The 17,599-nt window shown below is 57.3% G+C and overlaps 1 protein-coding gene across 1 annotated transcript in view; it reads right to left on the bottom strand.

The window, feature by feature from the left end:
* The window catches only part of SLIT1 (slit guidance ligand 1), a 59,959-nt gene that overhangs the window by 10,762 nt on the left and 31,598 nt on the right, over positions 1–17,599 (bottom strand). Inside the window, exons 6-21 of the mRNA XM_039709056.1 lie at positions 5,585–5,656; positions 5,373–5,444; positions 4,894–4,965; positions 4,414–4,577; positions 3,877–4,024; positions 3,300–3,371; positions 2,976–3,047; positions 2,799–2,870; positions 2,533–2,676; positions 2,197–2,360; positions 2,079–2,102; positions 1,499–1,643; positions 1,301–1,375; positions 930–1,073; positions 539–682; positions 296–462 (exon numbers count right to left, since the gene is read on the bottom strand). Of these exons, the coding sequence (XP_039564990.1) occupies positions 296–462; positions 539–682; positions 930–1,073; positions 1,301–1,375; positions 1,499–1,643; positions 2,079–2,102; positions 2,197–2,360; positions 2,533–2,676; positions 2,799–2,870; positions 2,976–3,047; positions 3,300–3,371; positions 3,877–4,024; positions 4,414–4,577; positions 4,894–4,965; positions 5,373–5,444; positions 5,585–5,656 (1,751 nt within the window). The remainder of the gene's footprint in view (positions 1–295; positions 463–538; positions 683–929; positions 1,074–1,300; positions 1,376–1,498; positions 1,644–2,078; positions 2,103–2,196; positions 2,361–2,532; positions 2,677–2,798; positions 2,871–2,975; positions 3,048–3,299; positions 3,372–3,876; positions 4,025–4,413; positions 4,578–4,893; positions 4,966–5,372; positions 5,445–5,584; positions 5,657–17,599) is intronic.

Raw genomic sequence — 17,599 nt, 5'->3', positions numbered from 1 at the left:
CAGGGCACAGTGTTTGCCAGCAGGGACCCACCTACACATAAAAGCCCCAAGGTGCAGTGGGTGCAAACTCCTCTTCTGGCTTCAGAGAGGATATCTGAGTGCCCGAGGGATGAGTACCAGGAAGGGAAACTTTTGTATCATTAGGGGAGGGCATTCATGGGGCCCTCTGAGTGACTGCCTTGCCACAGGCACATCCTGGCAGCAAGGATGGTGCTGGGACAAGGAGCACGGTGTCATCCTGGGAGGAGCAACCTCGTCTCCCCTCTTCCTTGGCACTGCAGGGCCCATGAGTTACCTTCCTCACACCTGAAGTCAGGGAAAGCCACATCCTGGAGCGGGATCTGCCGGAGGAAGTCAGGGTTTTGGCACCGAGGGTTCCCTGTCACGATCTTCCTCTTGCGCAGCCAGTCCCCCAGCCAGGCCAGCTGGCAGTTGCAGTTGAAGGGGTTGGCGAGCAGGTTCCTGCACATGGGAGAGAGCACAAGGGCAGCACCTGAACAACCACCAGGCTGGGGGGTCCCCGGGGCCCAGGACATACAGTGTGGAGAGGGACTGCAGCGTGTCAAAGGCGCCCGGTGCAATCGTGCTGATCTGGTTGTCGTACAGGGAGAGCAGGCGGACGTTGCGCAGCCCTGTGAAGCTGTCATTGTGGATGCAGCTGATGCGGTTGTTCCTCAGCATCCTGCAGAGAGAAGAGAACAAGGGCACCTACAACACAGGCAGGCACCACGGGGGAAACCCACCTTAGCAGTGCTCAGGCTGTGCCCACCTCAGTGCTGGGCAGCAGAATGAGCCTGAGCAGCAAAAACCTGCCCCACCCAGCATGGGATGCAGCCAGCTGGTGGGCAAGGCATCCTGGGCTGGCCCTGCAAGGAGGCAAGGAGTAAGGACGTCCCCATCTGGGTGCTCATGGAGGAGAAGGGACTCACAGTGTCCTCAGCCCGTCCAGGCCCCTGAACATGCCGCTCCGCACAGACTCCAGCTGGTTGACAGTGAGGTGCAGCTCATTGACAGAGGATGCCCCCTCAAATGCCCCATCCTCGATCTCTGACACCTTGTTGTTGCTGAGGTTGCTGTGAAGAGGAAAAAGCAGGCTGGGATGAGGGCTCTGCCTTGACCTCATGCTGAACTCTGCCTCCCCCAGATCCCACTAAGCACCCCGTGATGCCAGTCCTTCAGAGGACCCTCAGGCTGGGACATGCCCTCCATCTCATGCCCTAGTCTGCCCTGGCATTACAACCCCCATGTGCCTTCCCAGCCCTCAGCACTCCTGACATGGCTGTGCCTGCCCAACACTCACATTTTCTTCAGATGTGGAAGTTTCTTGAAAATGCCAGTGGCCTCCAGGATGGAGATCTCATTGTTGTTCAGGCGCCTGGAGTGGGCAGCAGAAAAGAGCTCAGGAGATGCCTGTAAAGTACCTGGTACAGCCCAAACCCCAGTGCCAGCAAGGTGCCTGCTGCAGGGGGGAAGGCAGAGTGAGAGAGGAGACTCTTACAGCTCAGCTGTGGACTGTGGGATGCGATCTGGGATCTTGGTGAGTTTCAGGTTGGAGCACTCGACCACACCAGATTCACAGCGACATTTTGGGGGGCAGATCACATCACTGTTGCATTCACTGTTCAGATGGTAATCCTCTGTCCCTGTGTGACGGTGAAGGCAGTGTGGGTTCCCACAGGCAGAGGCACAGGGGACTGTACCTCCCCTCTCCACCTCTAATCCTCCCACATCCCCACCTGGTCTCATTTTCTTCCCTAGCTCCCCTCATACATGCTCAAATTAGTTTTCTCCATGTCCAAAGCAGCTTATCTACAAGGACATTTTTCCTTGGCACACAGGGCACTGTCCTGCCCACCACCCTCCTGCAAACAAAACTGGACCCTGGGGACACCTCTGTGCCCATCGAGGTAACAGCACGATGGGAGATGCCACAACACATCCTGGCACCCAGCATGTGGGAAGTGAATCTTGGTTCTGCTGGGCCAGACCAGGGGGCTCTGGCACAACATCCCTGCAGGCAGCCTGGCTGAAAGGGCACCATGCACACACCCAAGCACGTGTGTGGCTCCTCTGCTCACCTGGGATGAAATACTGCTCTTTGGCTGCAGAAAAATAAAAAGCACATCAGCCCTCTGAGCACACAGACACCAGGCTGGGACAGGGCCAGCCTGTGACAGGGCTGGGGACAGCTCTCACCCGAGCAGCGGAACTTCTTGCTCTTGATCTGGCCGATGCGCTTGTTGGCCAAGCGCCGGGGGCTGGCACAGCGGGCTCCACTGGTCTCCACAGGGTTGGCACGCAGGAAATCTGCCAGCCACTTCAGGTTGCAGTCACAGATGAAAGGGTTCTGGGCCAGGTGCCTGTGCCAGGGACAGTGAGTGATGCACTGCCAGGGACAGCGGGTGACACACCACCAGGGACAGTGGGTGACACACCAGCAGGAGCAGTGGGTGGTCAGCAGCTCCAGCCCTGGAGATGCTTTTCCCCCAGAGGCTCTCCTGCCCAGCCATGAGAGCTGGGGTGGACACTCACAGAGTCTGGATGGCCCGCAGGGAGGTGAACGTGCCTTTGGCCAGGCTCTGGATCTTGTTGTCATACAGAGAGAGCAGTGAGAGGTTCTGCAGATCCTGGAAGGCATCTGCCCGTACACAGTTGATCTTGTTGGCATTGAGAAGCCTGGCAGGGAGGGAGGGATGTGAGTCTGGGGACATCCCTTGATTGCACCATGGGTGCTAGGGACCTCAGTCCTGCTTCCCTATGTCCCTGAAAAGCATCCCACACAGCCACTGGTGCCTTACAGCAGCTGCAGAGCAAAAAGTCCTCCAAAGACACCCTTAGGGAGGTCCGTGATCTTGTTGCCATACAGCACCCTGGGAAAGAAAGGCTGGTGTGAGAGACAGGGGGGGAGCAGTGTGGGCCATGGTTAAGGGGTACAGCATCCACCCCATCCCACCCACACCAGTGAAGGTACTTACAGGGAGTTCAGTGAGCGCAGCCCCTGGAAGGCGTCAGGGGCGATCTCCGAGATCTGGTTGTTGCTCAGGTCTCTGAAACCCAAAGGGAGAAGGTGGCCTGGTCCCCCCTTCTCTTGTCCCATATCCTCATCCTTCTGCTAGTTCCAGGGGACCACCCCCAAGACCCAATACACAGAACTGGGGTTATCCAAGACCCCCCTCCCTTGCTGCCCTATGGGGCACCCATCTCACAGCAGGTGCCCCATGTCTGTCACCTCTCAGCAGTGGCCAGCAGGGTGAAGTGTGTTGGGGTTCATGGTGAGCTGGCAGAAGCTGCACACTTACATCCTCCGCAGCTTCTTGTAGGGGGAGAAGGCTCCTGGGGGGATGGACTTGATGCCGTTGAGTTCCAGGCGTCTGCAAGGAGAATAGGGGGAGATGAGGGCTCCAGGGCTTGCCAAACCCCAGAACCCCACTGACAGAGCTGGGCCTGCAGGACCCCTAAGGTCACAGTAAGTTACCCTACAGGAGTGGGAATATTCTGCCCAGAGACAACTTGCATCCTGTGGATGGGGCTTTCTCCACCAGGGAGAGGTGTCATGGGTGGGGGAACCATGGTGGCTGGGGTGGAGGAAGCGCCTCTGCTTCCTAGCACCTTGGGTTTGGGGGTGCCTGCTGCCTCCCATATGCTTTGTGCACTCCCAGGAGGAGCTCTGCACCATAATTGGATTCCTCTAAGGAGATTATTTCTCTATTTACATTTTTAATACAGCTAAATCCAGGGCTAAATCTGGGCAGAGTGAGAGAAGGGCAAGGAAGGCCTGCTGCCCTACAGAGTGGTTGAGCTACGGGGCTTGCTCCTGTGTTCCCAGTGCCTTGAGCCACCCAGAGCCCAGTGGTGGCGGTGTGGGGCCATACTCACATCTCTGTCATGGTCTCGGGCAGGTTGGCGGGGATGGCTGTCAGCCCCTTGCCCCGACAGTCCACAATGCCATTGCTGCAAGTGCACATGGCTGGGCAGGAGCCGGAGGACAAGCTGCAGAGCTGGGCGTGTGCTGAGTCCGTTTGTCCTGCCAGGGAAGCAGCCAGCATTGGAATTGCAAAGAGCTGAGCCAGGCCAGCATGTGGCAGCAGCCTGAAGAAGGGACCCTGGTGACAGCTCAGCATGCAGGGATAGTTCATGGCACCCCTTAGTGAGTGCATAAGCTCTCAGTGCACCCCAACCCCCTGCAAAAGCACCAAAGGCACAGACTGATGTACTGTCACACTGTGGCACTGTCCCCATATTGTCCCCACACCAAGGACTGTGCTGACCTGAGATGAACCCACAGCATGGGTTCTGAGGCTCTGAGCTGGGGCACATGGCAGGGAGTGGAGATGGGCTGCTTTGGTGGCACAAGCCTTGTCCCCCTGCCCCATGTCCCTGCCCTTGCATCCACCACCTCCTCTGCCCCCTCACCAGAGCAGCTGAACTCGTTCTTTTGGATCTCAGCCACGTTGAGGCCCCGAAGCTGGGCGGGAGCAGCACACTGGGTGAAGAGCCCGATGGTGGGGCGCTGGCGCAGCCACTGGGAGAGCCAGGCCAGGTGGCAGTCGCAGAAGAGATGGTTGGAGTGCAGGCGGCTGCAGGCGGATGGATGGAGCAGTCAGCAGCCACAGGCCAGCTCCTGCCCACCCCTCTGCCCTCTGAATGCCCCAGCCTGGCTCATCCCAAAGGCTGGGGGGATTCAGAGGGAGATACAGAGGGGCTGAAGAGCATCTGTGACAATTGCGAGGACACCTTGCTTGGCAGTACTTGGGGATGCTCTGCAGGGGTGTCCCCTCCGTTCCCTCACCGTGGTGCTGTCCCAGCACTATTGAGCCACCAGCAGCAGAGCTGGGGACATCCCACTCTAGCCTAGGAGGCCACTCCCACCACCACCACGGCCCTGGCACTCACAACGTCCGCAACTTGGGCATGTGGTTGAAGCTGGACACAGGAATTGAAGTGATATTGTTGTTATTCAGGGTCCTGCAGGAAGACAAAGAAGGGCAGGTCAAGGCACACAGGCTGTACATAGGCACATAAGATGGTCTAGGTGGCACTAATCCCTGGGAGCAGCCTAGCACAGGGTGAATGGACGGAGAACTACAGGCTGGGGACAGCCTGAACCCCCAGCAGGACCTGCTGTCCTTTCCAGGCTTCTCTCCACAGCCAGTGGCACCCAGGGATCCTGCCCTCAGGGACAGGATCAAGCCCTGGAGCACAGCTCTGCAGCAGTTGTACCACAACCCTGGTCAGCCTCTGCTCATGCCCAGGGAGAAATGGCATGCTGGGGATGTCCCTGCAGCACCTCAGTGAGGAGGGACACTCAAGGACACCCTCATCCTGCATGGAGTTGCAGACTGGAGGCTCCAGCCTTGTCCCCAGTCACTTACAGGACCTCCAGCCCACGCAGCGCGCGGAAAGCTCCATCCTCAATGCAGCTGATCTGGTTCTTGTCCAGTTGCCTGCAGGAGAAAGGGAAAAAAACGGAGAAATGTTGGGATAGCCCAGGCAGAGAGCCATCAGTGCTCCTGATCACTTCCGCTGCCTGCTGCCACTGGACCTGACCCCAAACTCCCTCATGCCCACCACTGCCAGGACTCACAAGTTCTTGAGGTCGGTGGCCCCACGGAACGCTTTCCTGGGGATGGCCTGGATGAAGTTCTCACTCAGGTCCCTGCAGAACAAAGAGGCAGGAAGGCAAATGGGCAGTGCCTGCAAAGTGTGATGTCCCATGGCAGCAGGGCATCCACAGGCAGGGGCATGCCCTGGCACTCGGTGATCCCTCAGGGACTCTGACAAACTGCAATATGGCTTCAGCTCCTTGGCTCACCACTGCTCTGCTGTCCTGAGGCAAGTCTGGCTCCATCCATGGTGGCTCAAAGTGACTGGGGCTCCCTGGGCACTGCAGTGCCTGGCTCTGACAAGCAGAACTGACTGGCACAGCTCTGGGAAAACCCTCCATACTTAAATGCTCTCTGACTGCTATAATTACAGGTCCCTGCTGATTAACTGGTAATTACACTTAGTGGCTCCAGGAGGCATTCCCATGGAGCCTGACCTGCACTTCAGAGGGCACAAATAATCGGGTCATTATTTACTTCATCACTGCAGGGTACTGTCTGTGTAATCACCTGCTCTGTAATGCCAGGGCATGCCAAGCCAGCAAGGGCTCTGGGTTGCAGGGCTGGCAGCAGGTCAGATCCCCCATCATGCCTGGGCTGGCTTTTAAAGACTATGAAGACCACAAATCTCACTGCAAGCAGGGTCTGGGTAGACTGGCTCAGCTGTGGGAACACCTGATTGTTTTATTTATTCTCCATGGCTCCCAAACAGGCATTCCCTCCCCCACCCTAACAGTCAGCAGCTCCTCCGAACTTGGCTGGCAACTGCATCACCTGCTCAGGATGTGAGCACAGTCCTGCTCCAGCCGCCCCTGGGGCAGGAGGTCAAGTTCCCATCTCCTTCCTGGCAGAGGTAAACTGAGGCACAACACAACAATTTCCCTATGCAAGTCCACAGATGAGTGAGGAGGAGGAACAGGGTATCCCACACAGATGAAGTGTCCCCAGAATTACACAGGCCATACAGACACCCCCATCTCAGCCCCAAGAGGTGGTTTAGGATGTCCATAGATGTCAGCACTTCACACATAGTGCTCACCAGCTCTGCTTCAATAACAAAGCCTGTTTTCTATTGATACCCCCCAGCTGGACTGGGTCAGGATGGAGGCACAGCATCCATATTCCTCCCCATGCCCTCATTTCCTACAAAAAGTGGACTCAACAAATGGGCACAAGCTGCTTACAAAACACCTCCAAACACAGGAGGCCTCCAAATTGGGGCTTCACCCCAGCTGAAAGCATCACTGCCACAATGAGAAAATGTTCCCAGAGGGAAGCACCAGCATTACTTGCACAGTTGCATGAGGAAAAGGAAAACAAAAGGACAGTGGGCTTGCCTAGCCCTCCAGTGGGATGCCTGACTACCAAGGAGATGCTAAACAGTCCCAGTGTGATGCAGCAGCCCCTGCCCCCTGCACAGCTTGTGCATCACTCTGGGTCGTTCCTGGCTAACCAAACGCGGCTGGCAAAGCATCGTTGCCGGGCAGTGGAAGGGAGATGCCGCCCCAGGAACTGCCCAGGCTTCAGGAGAAGGACATGCCCAGCTCCTCTGCGAGCAGCAGGCGCAGTTTCGCAGCAACCCACGTGGCGGCACTGCCAGGCTGCCCTGCTGTTCGCGCTGCCGGCCCCGACTGTGCCGGTACTCCCAGAACCCCGGCCCGACCCGCCCACGAGGGATCAGGGCCCCCTCACCCTCTCCAAAGGGAAAGGACCAGACACCTGCAGCAGCCTCCAATTCCCCAGCACTCCTTCAAATACAAACATCTTCTACATAGTATATATATATATAGTATATACATGTATATAGATACAAACATCCAACATAGTATGAGATGCAATGAGCCTGGGGACCCCCAGGAATTGCACTGACCTTTCAGAAAAAGACAGCATTGCATCAATTCCTCTTTTCTCTTTCAGCTTCCACAAGGAATCCCTTAGAAAACTCTTAAGAAAAGATAGCAATTTTTTTACATGGGCAGATAGTGATAGGGGGAACAGTTTTAAACTAAAAGAGCAGAGTTTTAAATTAGATGTATGGAAGAGATTCTTTACTGTGAGGACAGTGAGCCACTGGAACAGGTTGTCCAAAGAACTTGTGGATACCCCATCCTGGAAGTGTTCAGGGCTGGGGTGGATGGGGCACTGAACAACCTTATCCAGTGGGTGGATATGGTTGCCCATGGCTAAGGGTTTGAACTAGGTGATCTTCAAGTTCTTTTCCAATCCAAACCATACCATGATTCTGTGAACCCTCCAGGTGCGGTTTATCCCTCTTTCTAGCAAAGCACTCAATGCACTGCACTCCTTCTTGGCAGCTGCCTGTTCTCCAGCACTAAACCTGTCACAGAGGTGAGCACCACACTTCAGTGCCCTGCACCCCTCTCCCAGCTCTGGCACTGCCCACCCATGCAGGTCCTGTCTGCCATTTGCTTGGTTCCCCCGTGGAAAGCTCGCTCCCATTTCTCCGCTTGGAGCACATGGGAGTCCCAGTGCGCCCAGGGGGCAAACCCAAGCGTCTGTCTCCAAGCTGCTCATTTACAGCTTGCGAGGGAAATGCTGCTAGAAGGTTGCAACTGACTTTGCGAGGTTTCTCCCCTTCACAGCTTTTTGTGACAGTCACCGATGAAGTGCTGCCGTTGGGGGTACCGAAGCCAAGAGGGACAGACGCTGGATGCGAGGGTTTCAGCAAGGCCCCGGCACCGGGCTTGGATTACATTGCACGGTTACACAGCTGACGACACCAGGACAAACACATGCTTTGCCTGTGGAATCCTCGGCCCCGGCGTTGGAACAAGGCACGGCCCCTTCCCTCCTGGTGTTTCATAGCTCCCAGCTATGTTTGCTTTACACTTTGGCGCAGAAGAAACAGCAGATGGCACGGCTTCTCCTCGCTCCGCCGTGCCGCTCGCAGCACCCACGGCGGCTGCATGGGTGCCATCTCATGCCCTGCTGAATACAAGAGTATCACTGCCATGGCACGCGCAGTGCCACCTTGCAGCGCTGACCACGGGCACTGGCAGGTCTGACAGCCCCGCTGGGGACCAGCCGACAGGCACGGGCAGAGGAGGGGGAGTTGTCACAGTCACCCTCACTGCCTCTTCTGGTTTCACTTCCAGGTATTGTCCTACAGCTACAAGTTTAAATAGTTCCTGGCTGTTGAATCCAGGTATTTACCAAACAGCCAGTGCCACTGTCCTCCCATCCCTGTGCCACAGCCCCAGAGGACCACGCAGCTGGGGTTTGTCCTTGCACAGCACAAGGTACAGAGGGCTCTGGTAGTCCCAGGGGTGCAAAGGGAAAGTATAACAAGGGGTGAGGAGGTGACGGAGGACACTTCTGTCACCACGCTCACCTCCCACATGAATTTCTGACCCAGCAGATGCCTGCACACCAGCAGCAGCCATCTCCAACCTACAGCGGTGTGACGGCTAGAAGGCAGGCACCCACTTTTCTTCCAAGTCCCCCAAAAGCCTCATGGCCAGACTGTATCCACACAAGTCCTCCCTGGCTGGGCAGTGAGAGGGATGCCGGTGGTCAGGGATCGCAATTTCAGGAGTTTCCCTGCTCACATCTCATCCCCGGCTGCTCTGCCTCATTGTGTGTATGACGGCGGTACCCGTAGCAGTCAGGAGTGCCCCGGCGCTGCCTCTCCTGGCAGCCACAGCCCCGTGCCAGTGCCGCCGGCTCCCGGGGAGCTCGGCGAGCAGCCAGGCGCGGGGACGCGGCTCCTCGGGGCTGGCAGGGGCCCGGCGCCGGGAGCCAACCCCCCAGCGCGACGCCCTGCCCGGCGCTTAGCGGGGCGCCCGAGCAAAACTGTTCGACATGGCTTCCCAGTGGGGAGCCCACTCAGGCAAACAAACCCGGCAGCCTTAATCTCCGCGGCAGGAGCCCGCCGGGCCGGAGGGCGGCCGAGAGGGAGGGGCGGCAGCGGGGCTGCGGCGGCCGGGCAAGGAGGCCGGAGCTATTACCACGCTCTCATTCTTTGGGCTAATCCTGACTTCACACTTTAACCTGATTGAGCCTTGTTTGGCGAGCCGGCTCCTTGCGCGCCGTGTGAGGGGATTAGGGCTGGACGCAGCGGGGAGGTAATTGCTTCCCAGCGGCGCTGGCCCCGCGTCCTGCGGGCCCCCCGCTGCCAAGAGCGCCGGGCGGCCTGGCAGCCCTCGGGCACGGCTCGGCCCGGCAGCCTCCGGCACGGCTCAGCCTGGCAGCCCTCTGGCACGGCTCGGCCCGGCAGCCTCAGGCACGGCTCAGCCTGGCAGCCCTCGGGCACGGCTCGGCCCGGCAGCCTCCGGCACGGCTCGGCTTGGCAGCCTCGGGCACGGCTCAGCCTGGCAGCCCTCAGGCACGACGTGGCTCTCGCCGGGCAGCCCGGCCTGGCAGTGCCGCTGGGCTGGCTCCGCTGGTGCTGCAGAGGTCCAGCTTGCCTGGTGTCAGCAGCCACGCGGGCACCTTGTCCGGGACAAAGCTGCAGCCCTGTCCTGTCCCAGGCACAACGGCGAGGGCTGTGGGCCACACTGGCAGGTGAGTGACTTTCCACCCTGGCAGTGCCGCATGCCCGGGACCAGTGCTGACTCCAGGCAGCTGAAGCGCAGGGGGCTGCTCCTCTCTTTACCTTGTTTCCTCCCCAGCATCCACGCTGGAAACTCATTATGAGGGCTTCAGCCTCTGCCAGCCCACAGCTCCCACAATGAAAATGCATGACACTGCACGCCCCTGGCTCACACGCCAGGCACTGCTGCTGCAGCTCCGCTCCACCAGTACTGACACCAGTCACTGCAGGCACCAGCTCAGCCACAGAACCATCCACCAAGCCTCGAGCAAACAGGGCAACCAAAGCCACCAGCCCTGCAGAGCATCAGAGTTTCATGCTGGGACAAGTGCTCCCCAGGTCCCAGCCTCACCTCAGTGGTGCCGTGCCAGAGGCAGCTGTGCCAGAGCACAAACGGTGTTTCCCCAGCATGGACTGTGGCACCAGCAGCTATTAAGCAACCCGGTGTCTCTCAGATCACCCCGCACATGCTGTCTGTCCCAGCACAGCCTGTCCAGGGCAGAGGGATGAGCAGAGACAGGGCTGACAGCTGTTCACACCACCACCTTCACTGCCTGACAGGTGACAAGGGGTGAACTGAGACAGTAAGACTCCTGCATTACAAAAAATCAATAGACTAATCAGCACTTGCATTAGTAGGAACGGCTCAGAGTCTCCCAGGGGTTTTGCACTCCCTGTTGCCACTCCAGGGCAGAAGCTGCTGCACTCACTGCTTGTGCCAGCATCTGCACCTGCAGCCTGGTGCTGGGGGAAGTGTCACCCACATGGCCACAATCCCACATGTGGCTACACAATCCACTTGAGGTGATGCACACAAGTCCCCAGTGCTTCAAAGACCCAGTGCCCAAGGAGAAGTGTCCCTAAGGGAGCTGCTTGCTGGAGGTGGGGAGCAGCCACCCCTCCACTGCATTAGCAGGATGCCAGGGCAACAAGGCAGAATTTTACCCACTGTGTCACCTGCCCCAGTCCCCAGTGCCAGTTTGAGCGGACTCCACGCTCTGTCTCAGGTTCAGGGTCCTGTGGTGTGTCCCCAGCATTATGTCACACTGTTTGATTTTTAATCACTGGCCAGCTCCACTGATCCAGCTGCTGGCCCCCCACTCCATCCTGGCCAAGGCAGATGAGACAGACCTCACACTGCCCCATCCCACCTCACTCCACTGTCCTCAAGGTCATAGCCTGTGTGCTACCTGCTACTGCCTCTTGCTGCCTGCCACCCACTGCAACCCCAGCCCTGAGGGTGAGGGCATTTGCACAGGACAAGGTGGGATGGCAGCTGCTGATGCATGGTTACAAATAAGCCAAGTGTAGCATAGTGGGTTCAGTGTGAGACCCTGCCACTCAGGAGGAACATGGTGGGATTTTCTGGAAAAGGCACTTTGGCAGTGGCCAAAAGGGGAAATGAGAGGGAACGGGACAGGACGCAAAGCAGCATGGTGTGGGGGAAAGGAACATTATTTACTGCTTTTCACAATGCTAGAACAAGGGACGACAGACACAATAACAAAGGCAAGCTTCAAATCACAGCTAAGAGTGAATTCTCCAAATTAGAAGTCCATGCATCTCTCAGCCACAGCCAGCTCAAAAGGAAAATTAATAGAAGCAAAGTGCAGAGATGCACCTGCCAAGCCTTGCTGTGGCAAGAACACCTGCAGGTGGATGCTTGGGAGCTGACTCCTGCTGCCAGGAGACCAGCTGGGCACATCTCTGGTAGCACCACAGTGCCGGCGGCGTGGACAATGGCTCCACCACTGCTCTGCTGGCGGGGACTGCCACCCACCAGGAGTCACTTCTGTCAGCCTGTTTTAGTGGCAGGCAGAGATGCACAACCCCTCTACTCCCCAGGGCAGTATGGGGTACAATCCTCCTGGAATCAGGGCGATGCTGGAATGCCCAGCCAGGGCAGGGTACCAGGATTCCGGCTCCGATCTCTGCCTGGCACTCTTGTCACTGACCCCTCCTGGAAGAGGGGGGACAGTGAGCTGCGAGTGGGGGAGGGAGGCGCTGCTCCTACAGGGGTTCAAGGGGGAACAGCTGGTTGCTGTGAAGAGCGTCCCAGGCTGGGCGGGGTGGCACAGCCCTCCCCGCTGGCAGCCGGAGTGGAGCGGTTCATCAGGCAGCCCCAGCCGCCAACAATTACGTGCTGAGTAAATCGATGGGATATAATTGGACTATTAAGATCTCATTATCCTCCTAGCTCTGGTTGCCACAGCCCGCAGCGAGCTGGGGGAGACTGCAACCTGCAGCCACAGAAACTGCCTCCCGACACACACAGCCTTGATGGGTACTGGGGAAGGGTGCATGGAGCAGGGACAGCACAGACAGAGGGGACAAGGATGCTGGCAGCAACCAAATCCAGCGCAGGAGACATCTCTGTGGCACAGCAAAACACTGTGCAAAGGCAGGGTTGTGACCCTACAGGGGTCCTAGAGATTAAGACAACCAGCCATCCTTCTAGTCACCAGCCTGAAAGCCACCACTGACCTCTCCTGCCCTGTCTTCTCATTGCTCCACAGTGAGATGGGGAGTTTGGCCTCTATGTGCCCTTACATGCAGATCTCTACCCCATTCCTGCTGGAAAGCAGGGCTCGTGTCCCCATCTGCAATATGCAGGGTCCCTATGCTCTGAATCACCCAGGCTGCCCAGCCCTGAGTGTCCCTTTCCCTGTGCAAGGGCTGTGTACCCACATCAGCACCTGCTCACACACCACCCATGGTGGCTGATACGATTCCAGGCCATGGGACAGTCCTCCCAAAGGGACCAGCATCCTCAGCATCTCTTGGCACCAGGTCTCTGTGGTTCAAGTGAAAATAATCACTTCCCTTAGGAGAGCTGACCCCGATCCCACCTGAGGCTTCTTGTAATATTTCTTTTCTTCTTATTTTCTCAGCACCAGTGAAAGCAATTAATCAAAGCTCCTCCTTGCCAAGCCTTATATATATATGAACAAAACAATCCTTTGCTGCAGCAAAGCAAAACACAACTTGACATGACTGTGTGCTGAGTGTCTCAGACCACACACCTCAGTGACACAGCCCTATGAACAAATTCTGCCTGTCCACACAGTAAAGTGTAAAAGTGAACAGAGCAGGGAGCAATGCTTCATGCATACTACCCTGCCTTCCCCAGGCTCCCCAAGGTGCCATGCTGACCCCAGGCTCTGGCCCTGGTTCCTACCCTCCCAGGAGATGCAGATGCTTCCAAAAACATTAAAGCTGGAGAGGTTTGTTGCTTGGACAGACGAACAGAGCATGTGTAAAAGCCAACATATGCTCATGGCAACAGTTTGTGAGAGGAGTCCCAGCCCCAGCGTGGTGGTGTTGATTTAGCAAAACATTTCATGCATAAATCTCAGTGGCTTCAAAGGGACACTGCTGACCATGCCACGACCCACTGTCTTTACTGGAGCATCAGCAATTGACGTTGGCTGTTATCATCCAAGGGTGCCACCACGGTGTCAGTGTGCACTGAGGGGACACCCCGGAGCCCCACGTTTGGGCACTGGGGAAGGGGGGGACAGTGCAACGTCCCCAGCGAGAGGGGTGATCTGTGCCGGGAGGGCGCTTGCAGGAGCCGGGCTTTGCTGAGCAACTCTGCCAGGGCAGCGCTGTGCAGTGGCTCCGGTCCAGCTCCAGCAAGGATCGGCTCCTGCGTGGGCCGAGCTGCAATGCCAGAGCGGCGGGACTCGGCCTCTGTGGGAAGGGGGATGCTATGGGAACAAGGGGAGCTGGCCAAGGAAAAGAGGCAGGGTGGGAGGGAGGGGGAATAAAGCATCTGCTACACACCCTGGAACCTCTTCAGAGATTGAAACAAGTTAAAAGCAGCAGCTTTAATGGAAACACAAGTGAAATAACAAGCTGCAAACCCTGCGTGCCTGTCACCGCCCCCTCCCCGCAGTGTCCCTTTGTTCCTGCAACCTCGTTATCGGCAGGAAGGGGAGCTAACACGAGGCTAAGGCATCGCCATCAGCTCCCCCGCGTCCCAAAGTGCCTTGAGAGAGCCACAGCTCCTTCTGTGTCCAGTGCCCTGTGGTCTGGCAGAGCCCGGGGTGAGCAGGGGAGGGTCCTGCAACCCACCTGTGGGAGCAGCCAGCCTGTCATTTCCTGCAAAAGGACCTACTCCGTGCCTGACACAGCTACCCCAGTTCTCACCGTCTGCTGGGTGAGGGTTTGTTCCCTTCAGCAAGTGTCTGGATGGACAAACTGCACCTGCCTGCCTCACAGCCCCTGTGTCCCACTGCCACTGGGAACCGAGGCACCCAGCCTATGGCCCCATTGCTGCACAGCCTCCTGCTTTTCTGCATCCCTGCTTCTCATCACTTCCAAGTCCCCTTAGCCCTGATGTTCAGCAAATCTTTTCTCCTCCCTCTTTTCATGTTTTTGCTTCTGTCTTACCCTCTAGTAGTGGGAAATCCCTGCATGAACCTTCCAGCAAAGCATGTTTTTCCAGCTACCACACTACCCTTCAGCCTGTGCACCTACCTGCTTCACGTCTGCATAGCTCAGCTCATTTCAAGCATGTTCCCCACACGCTGCAAATAAAAGGCACAGACACATCCCTTTCCCCAGGGCTGCACGCCAGGCCCCCAAACCCTGCAGAGGGAAACTGCTGCCCAGAGCGCAGCACCTCAGCACACTCACAGACCCACATGCTCCAGGATGTCCAGCAAATCAGAGTAGCCCTGCAGCTCCAGAGCTTGGGACAGAGCGAGCTGGGGGTCTCTACCTACAGCAGACAGCAGTGTGCTACAACAACACCCTCCCATGTAGCTCTGTGACAGGACAAGGCCGATCCCCCCTCACCCCATCATGACCCCAAGCATGGCTGTGCCATGCCCTGAGAAGTGCCAGGCTGCAGCCCTGCCTGCCACAAAGCCTTACATCCTCCAGCATGCAGCGTGTGCTCCCTGCGTGGCAGCTCACACCCAAGAAGATACCCCAAACTCCATGCTGCAACACTCATCCAAGGTGTAAATGAAAAAGCAAATAGCTCTTCTGGAGAGCCAGCCCTGAGCCCTGTGGGGAGTTGGCTGCAGCTCCGGTTAGCAGGCTCATCCCCTGGGTTTGCAGCACTGCAGAGCCCAGAGCTAATTGACTCCCAGGCTCTGAGGCTTTTAATTGCTAATAAGTGTGAAGCCAGCCCTGCCAGCCCTCCTGGATTCCTCCGAGGTGTGAATGAGGCTGAGCCAAGCTGAGAATTGTGTCCCGGCTGTCCCAGATCTGGTCCCAGATCTTGGTGAGCCAAGAAGCGATGCTCTGGATCTGTGATGCTGCTCCTCAACCCTACAGGTCCTGGGACAGCAACTGGCCTCAGCTTTAAGAAGAGCTAAAGCAAACTCCCTGTGGCCTGGAGGATGTTTTGAAAGCAAGGCTGAACCTTGCAAGACAGCTGGAGAACTTGGAGAGATGCCCTGACATGGCTAAGCGTCCTTCACACTCCTTATGTTTGGCCCTAGCACTCAGGTAAAACTCTTATGTCTCATAGCCTGGGGCTTCCTGAAGGTTCTTGTGAGAGGCTGGCAGTGGGATGAGAAGTGGGAGATGCATTGCAGGATGACAGGCAGCCAGGATGGAGCCAGTGGGACATCTCAAATCATGCCCAACAGCTGGTAGAAGAGATGTGATTTTACACAGGGCTAGGAGGAAACAGCCAGGATAGGAGAAGGAAAGGCAGATGGAAAACAGCAGAGTGAGTGTGGGGCTGCAAGAGCACCGAGCATGGGAATCGAGCACAGGGACACACAGGGAAAACCCAACAGGAAGATAAAGAGACTCCATCTCGTGTGACACACATCAAAGCCAAGATAAGAACTGCTGGAAGGCAGGCAGCAAAGCCCTGCCACAGGGCTGGCCCAAGCTGGGGCTGCCCTTGCCCAGTAACAACTGCTCTTGAGAGGGGGTTTGGGAGAGCAGCACCCAGTCATGGCCATGCCACAGGGAACTGCGAGCTGCATCCCAACCCACAAGGCTTCCCTCCACAGAGCTGCTCTTTGAAGAGCTCCTGGCACTAAACCACAACACAGGTCTGGGGAAGCCTCTGCCTGCAGGTCGTGAGTACAGCTGCAGCTCCCACCCATGGGCCTGCCTGTGCTGTGCATCAACAGCCCCTCCTTATTTTGGAGAGGCAGAAATGAGTTGCTGGAGCCACATTTGGGCACTCCTCCCTTTCCCTAATCCATGTATGTGTGGAGCCTTGGAGAAGTATCAAGCTCAACAGCAGCACCCAACCACAAGGCGCAGACTGAAAAGTGCTGGCCCTGAGTCTGTGGGCACCTAGGGGTCTCGCAGAGATCTTCAATTTCTGTATTAAAGTTCAAGTGATGAAGCAGCCCCACACCCCTTTTCAAAATTGCCCTGAGGTTAATTGTCTTTGGGGTTAACAACCCATCTCCTGTCTTTGTTCCAAGTGCATCTGACTCACAGGGAAAGCAGCTCTGTGACCCCAAGAGCCCATGGCTGACTTTGCCATGTGGATGTGCCTCAATAGCTGGGAACTGTGTTACCTGCATGTCCACAGCTCCTGCCACAGCCTGATTGAGCTCAAGAGCAGCCAGGATTGCAGAGGGGAACTCCACAGAGGGGAGAGTGAGGATGTTGCCTGGGAAGAGAGGATGGGACCCTTCACCCTGGTTGGCTTGGGGTGTTGCTCCTCACAGTTCCAGGAGAGGTGCTGGCCGGGGCTGGAGCTGCCAAGGTTGCAGCCAGCCTCCAGCACGGCTGCTCAGGTGGCCTGGCACTGCTGGCACAGCTGCAGCTCGGGCTCTAGGGAAGAGGAGCTGGGCAGAGGAGCTGCTAAGGCTGATTACCCCTGCCAGAGCAGGCCTGGCAGGTTTATTTTTAACACTTCTGATTGAAGCTGGTTTCCTGCTGACATTTACACTCCTTCATCATTATCGGCTCCCCGGCTTCCAACCGCCAGGATAAAAAGGAGAATGAAATCTCCCGAACAGTGGTGTCCTGGCTGCAAACCCCACAGAGGGGGAAAGACCCAGACCAGTGCAGATACCAGCCCCCTTGGAGGGAGGAGAGTGCTGTCTCTCACTGGGGGCATTGCAGACTGGGGTCCCACCACCAGAAGCAGCAGGAGCCATCTCAGGGCAGCCTGTGAAGAAATATGAGTCATCTTCACTGGCATGAGTGTGACATGGCAGCCTGGCTGGGCTACAGATGCAGCTTTGGGTGCTGGTGTCCCCAGACAGAGCCATGCTCCTGGAAGTGCCCCAGTGACTGGCTCCAGGTGCAGCAGGAGCCATGGCTGATGTCTGGGGCCAGCAGAAGGGTGAGGTGCCACTCCTGTTTGCATGCCCATGCCATGAGCTCCCAGCAGTGGATGAAGGGACTCATGAAGACACGCCGGGCTTGGACCCCCAGTGTGGTCCTCTGTGATGGGAGAGTCAAGCAGGGGCTGTGCAGCACAGCCTGATCTTGTCCCCCTTCGTGTGCT

Source organism: Passer montanus, unplaced genomic scaffold (genome assembly GCF_014805655.1).
Source record: "Passer montanus isolate IOZ18808 unplaced genomic scaffold, ASM1480565v1 scaffold21, whole genome shotgun sequence".
In the NCBI taxonomy this organism is placed as follows: domain Eukaryota; kingdom Metazoa; phylum Chordata; class Aves; order Passeriformes; family Passeridae; genus Passer; species Passer montanus.
Note: the sequence above shows the minus strand (reverse complement) of the source record. Positions and strands in the feature narration are given on the sequence as shown.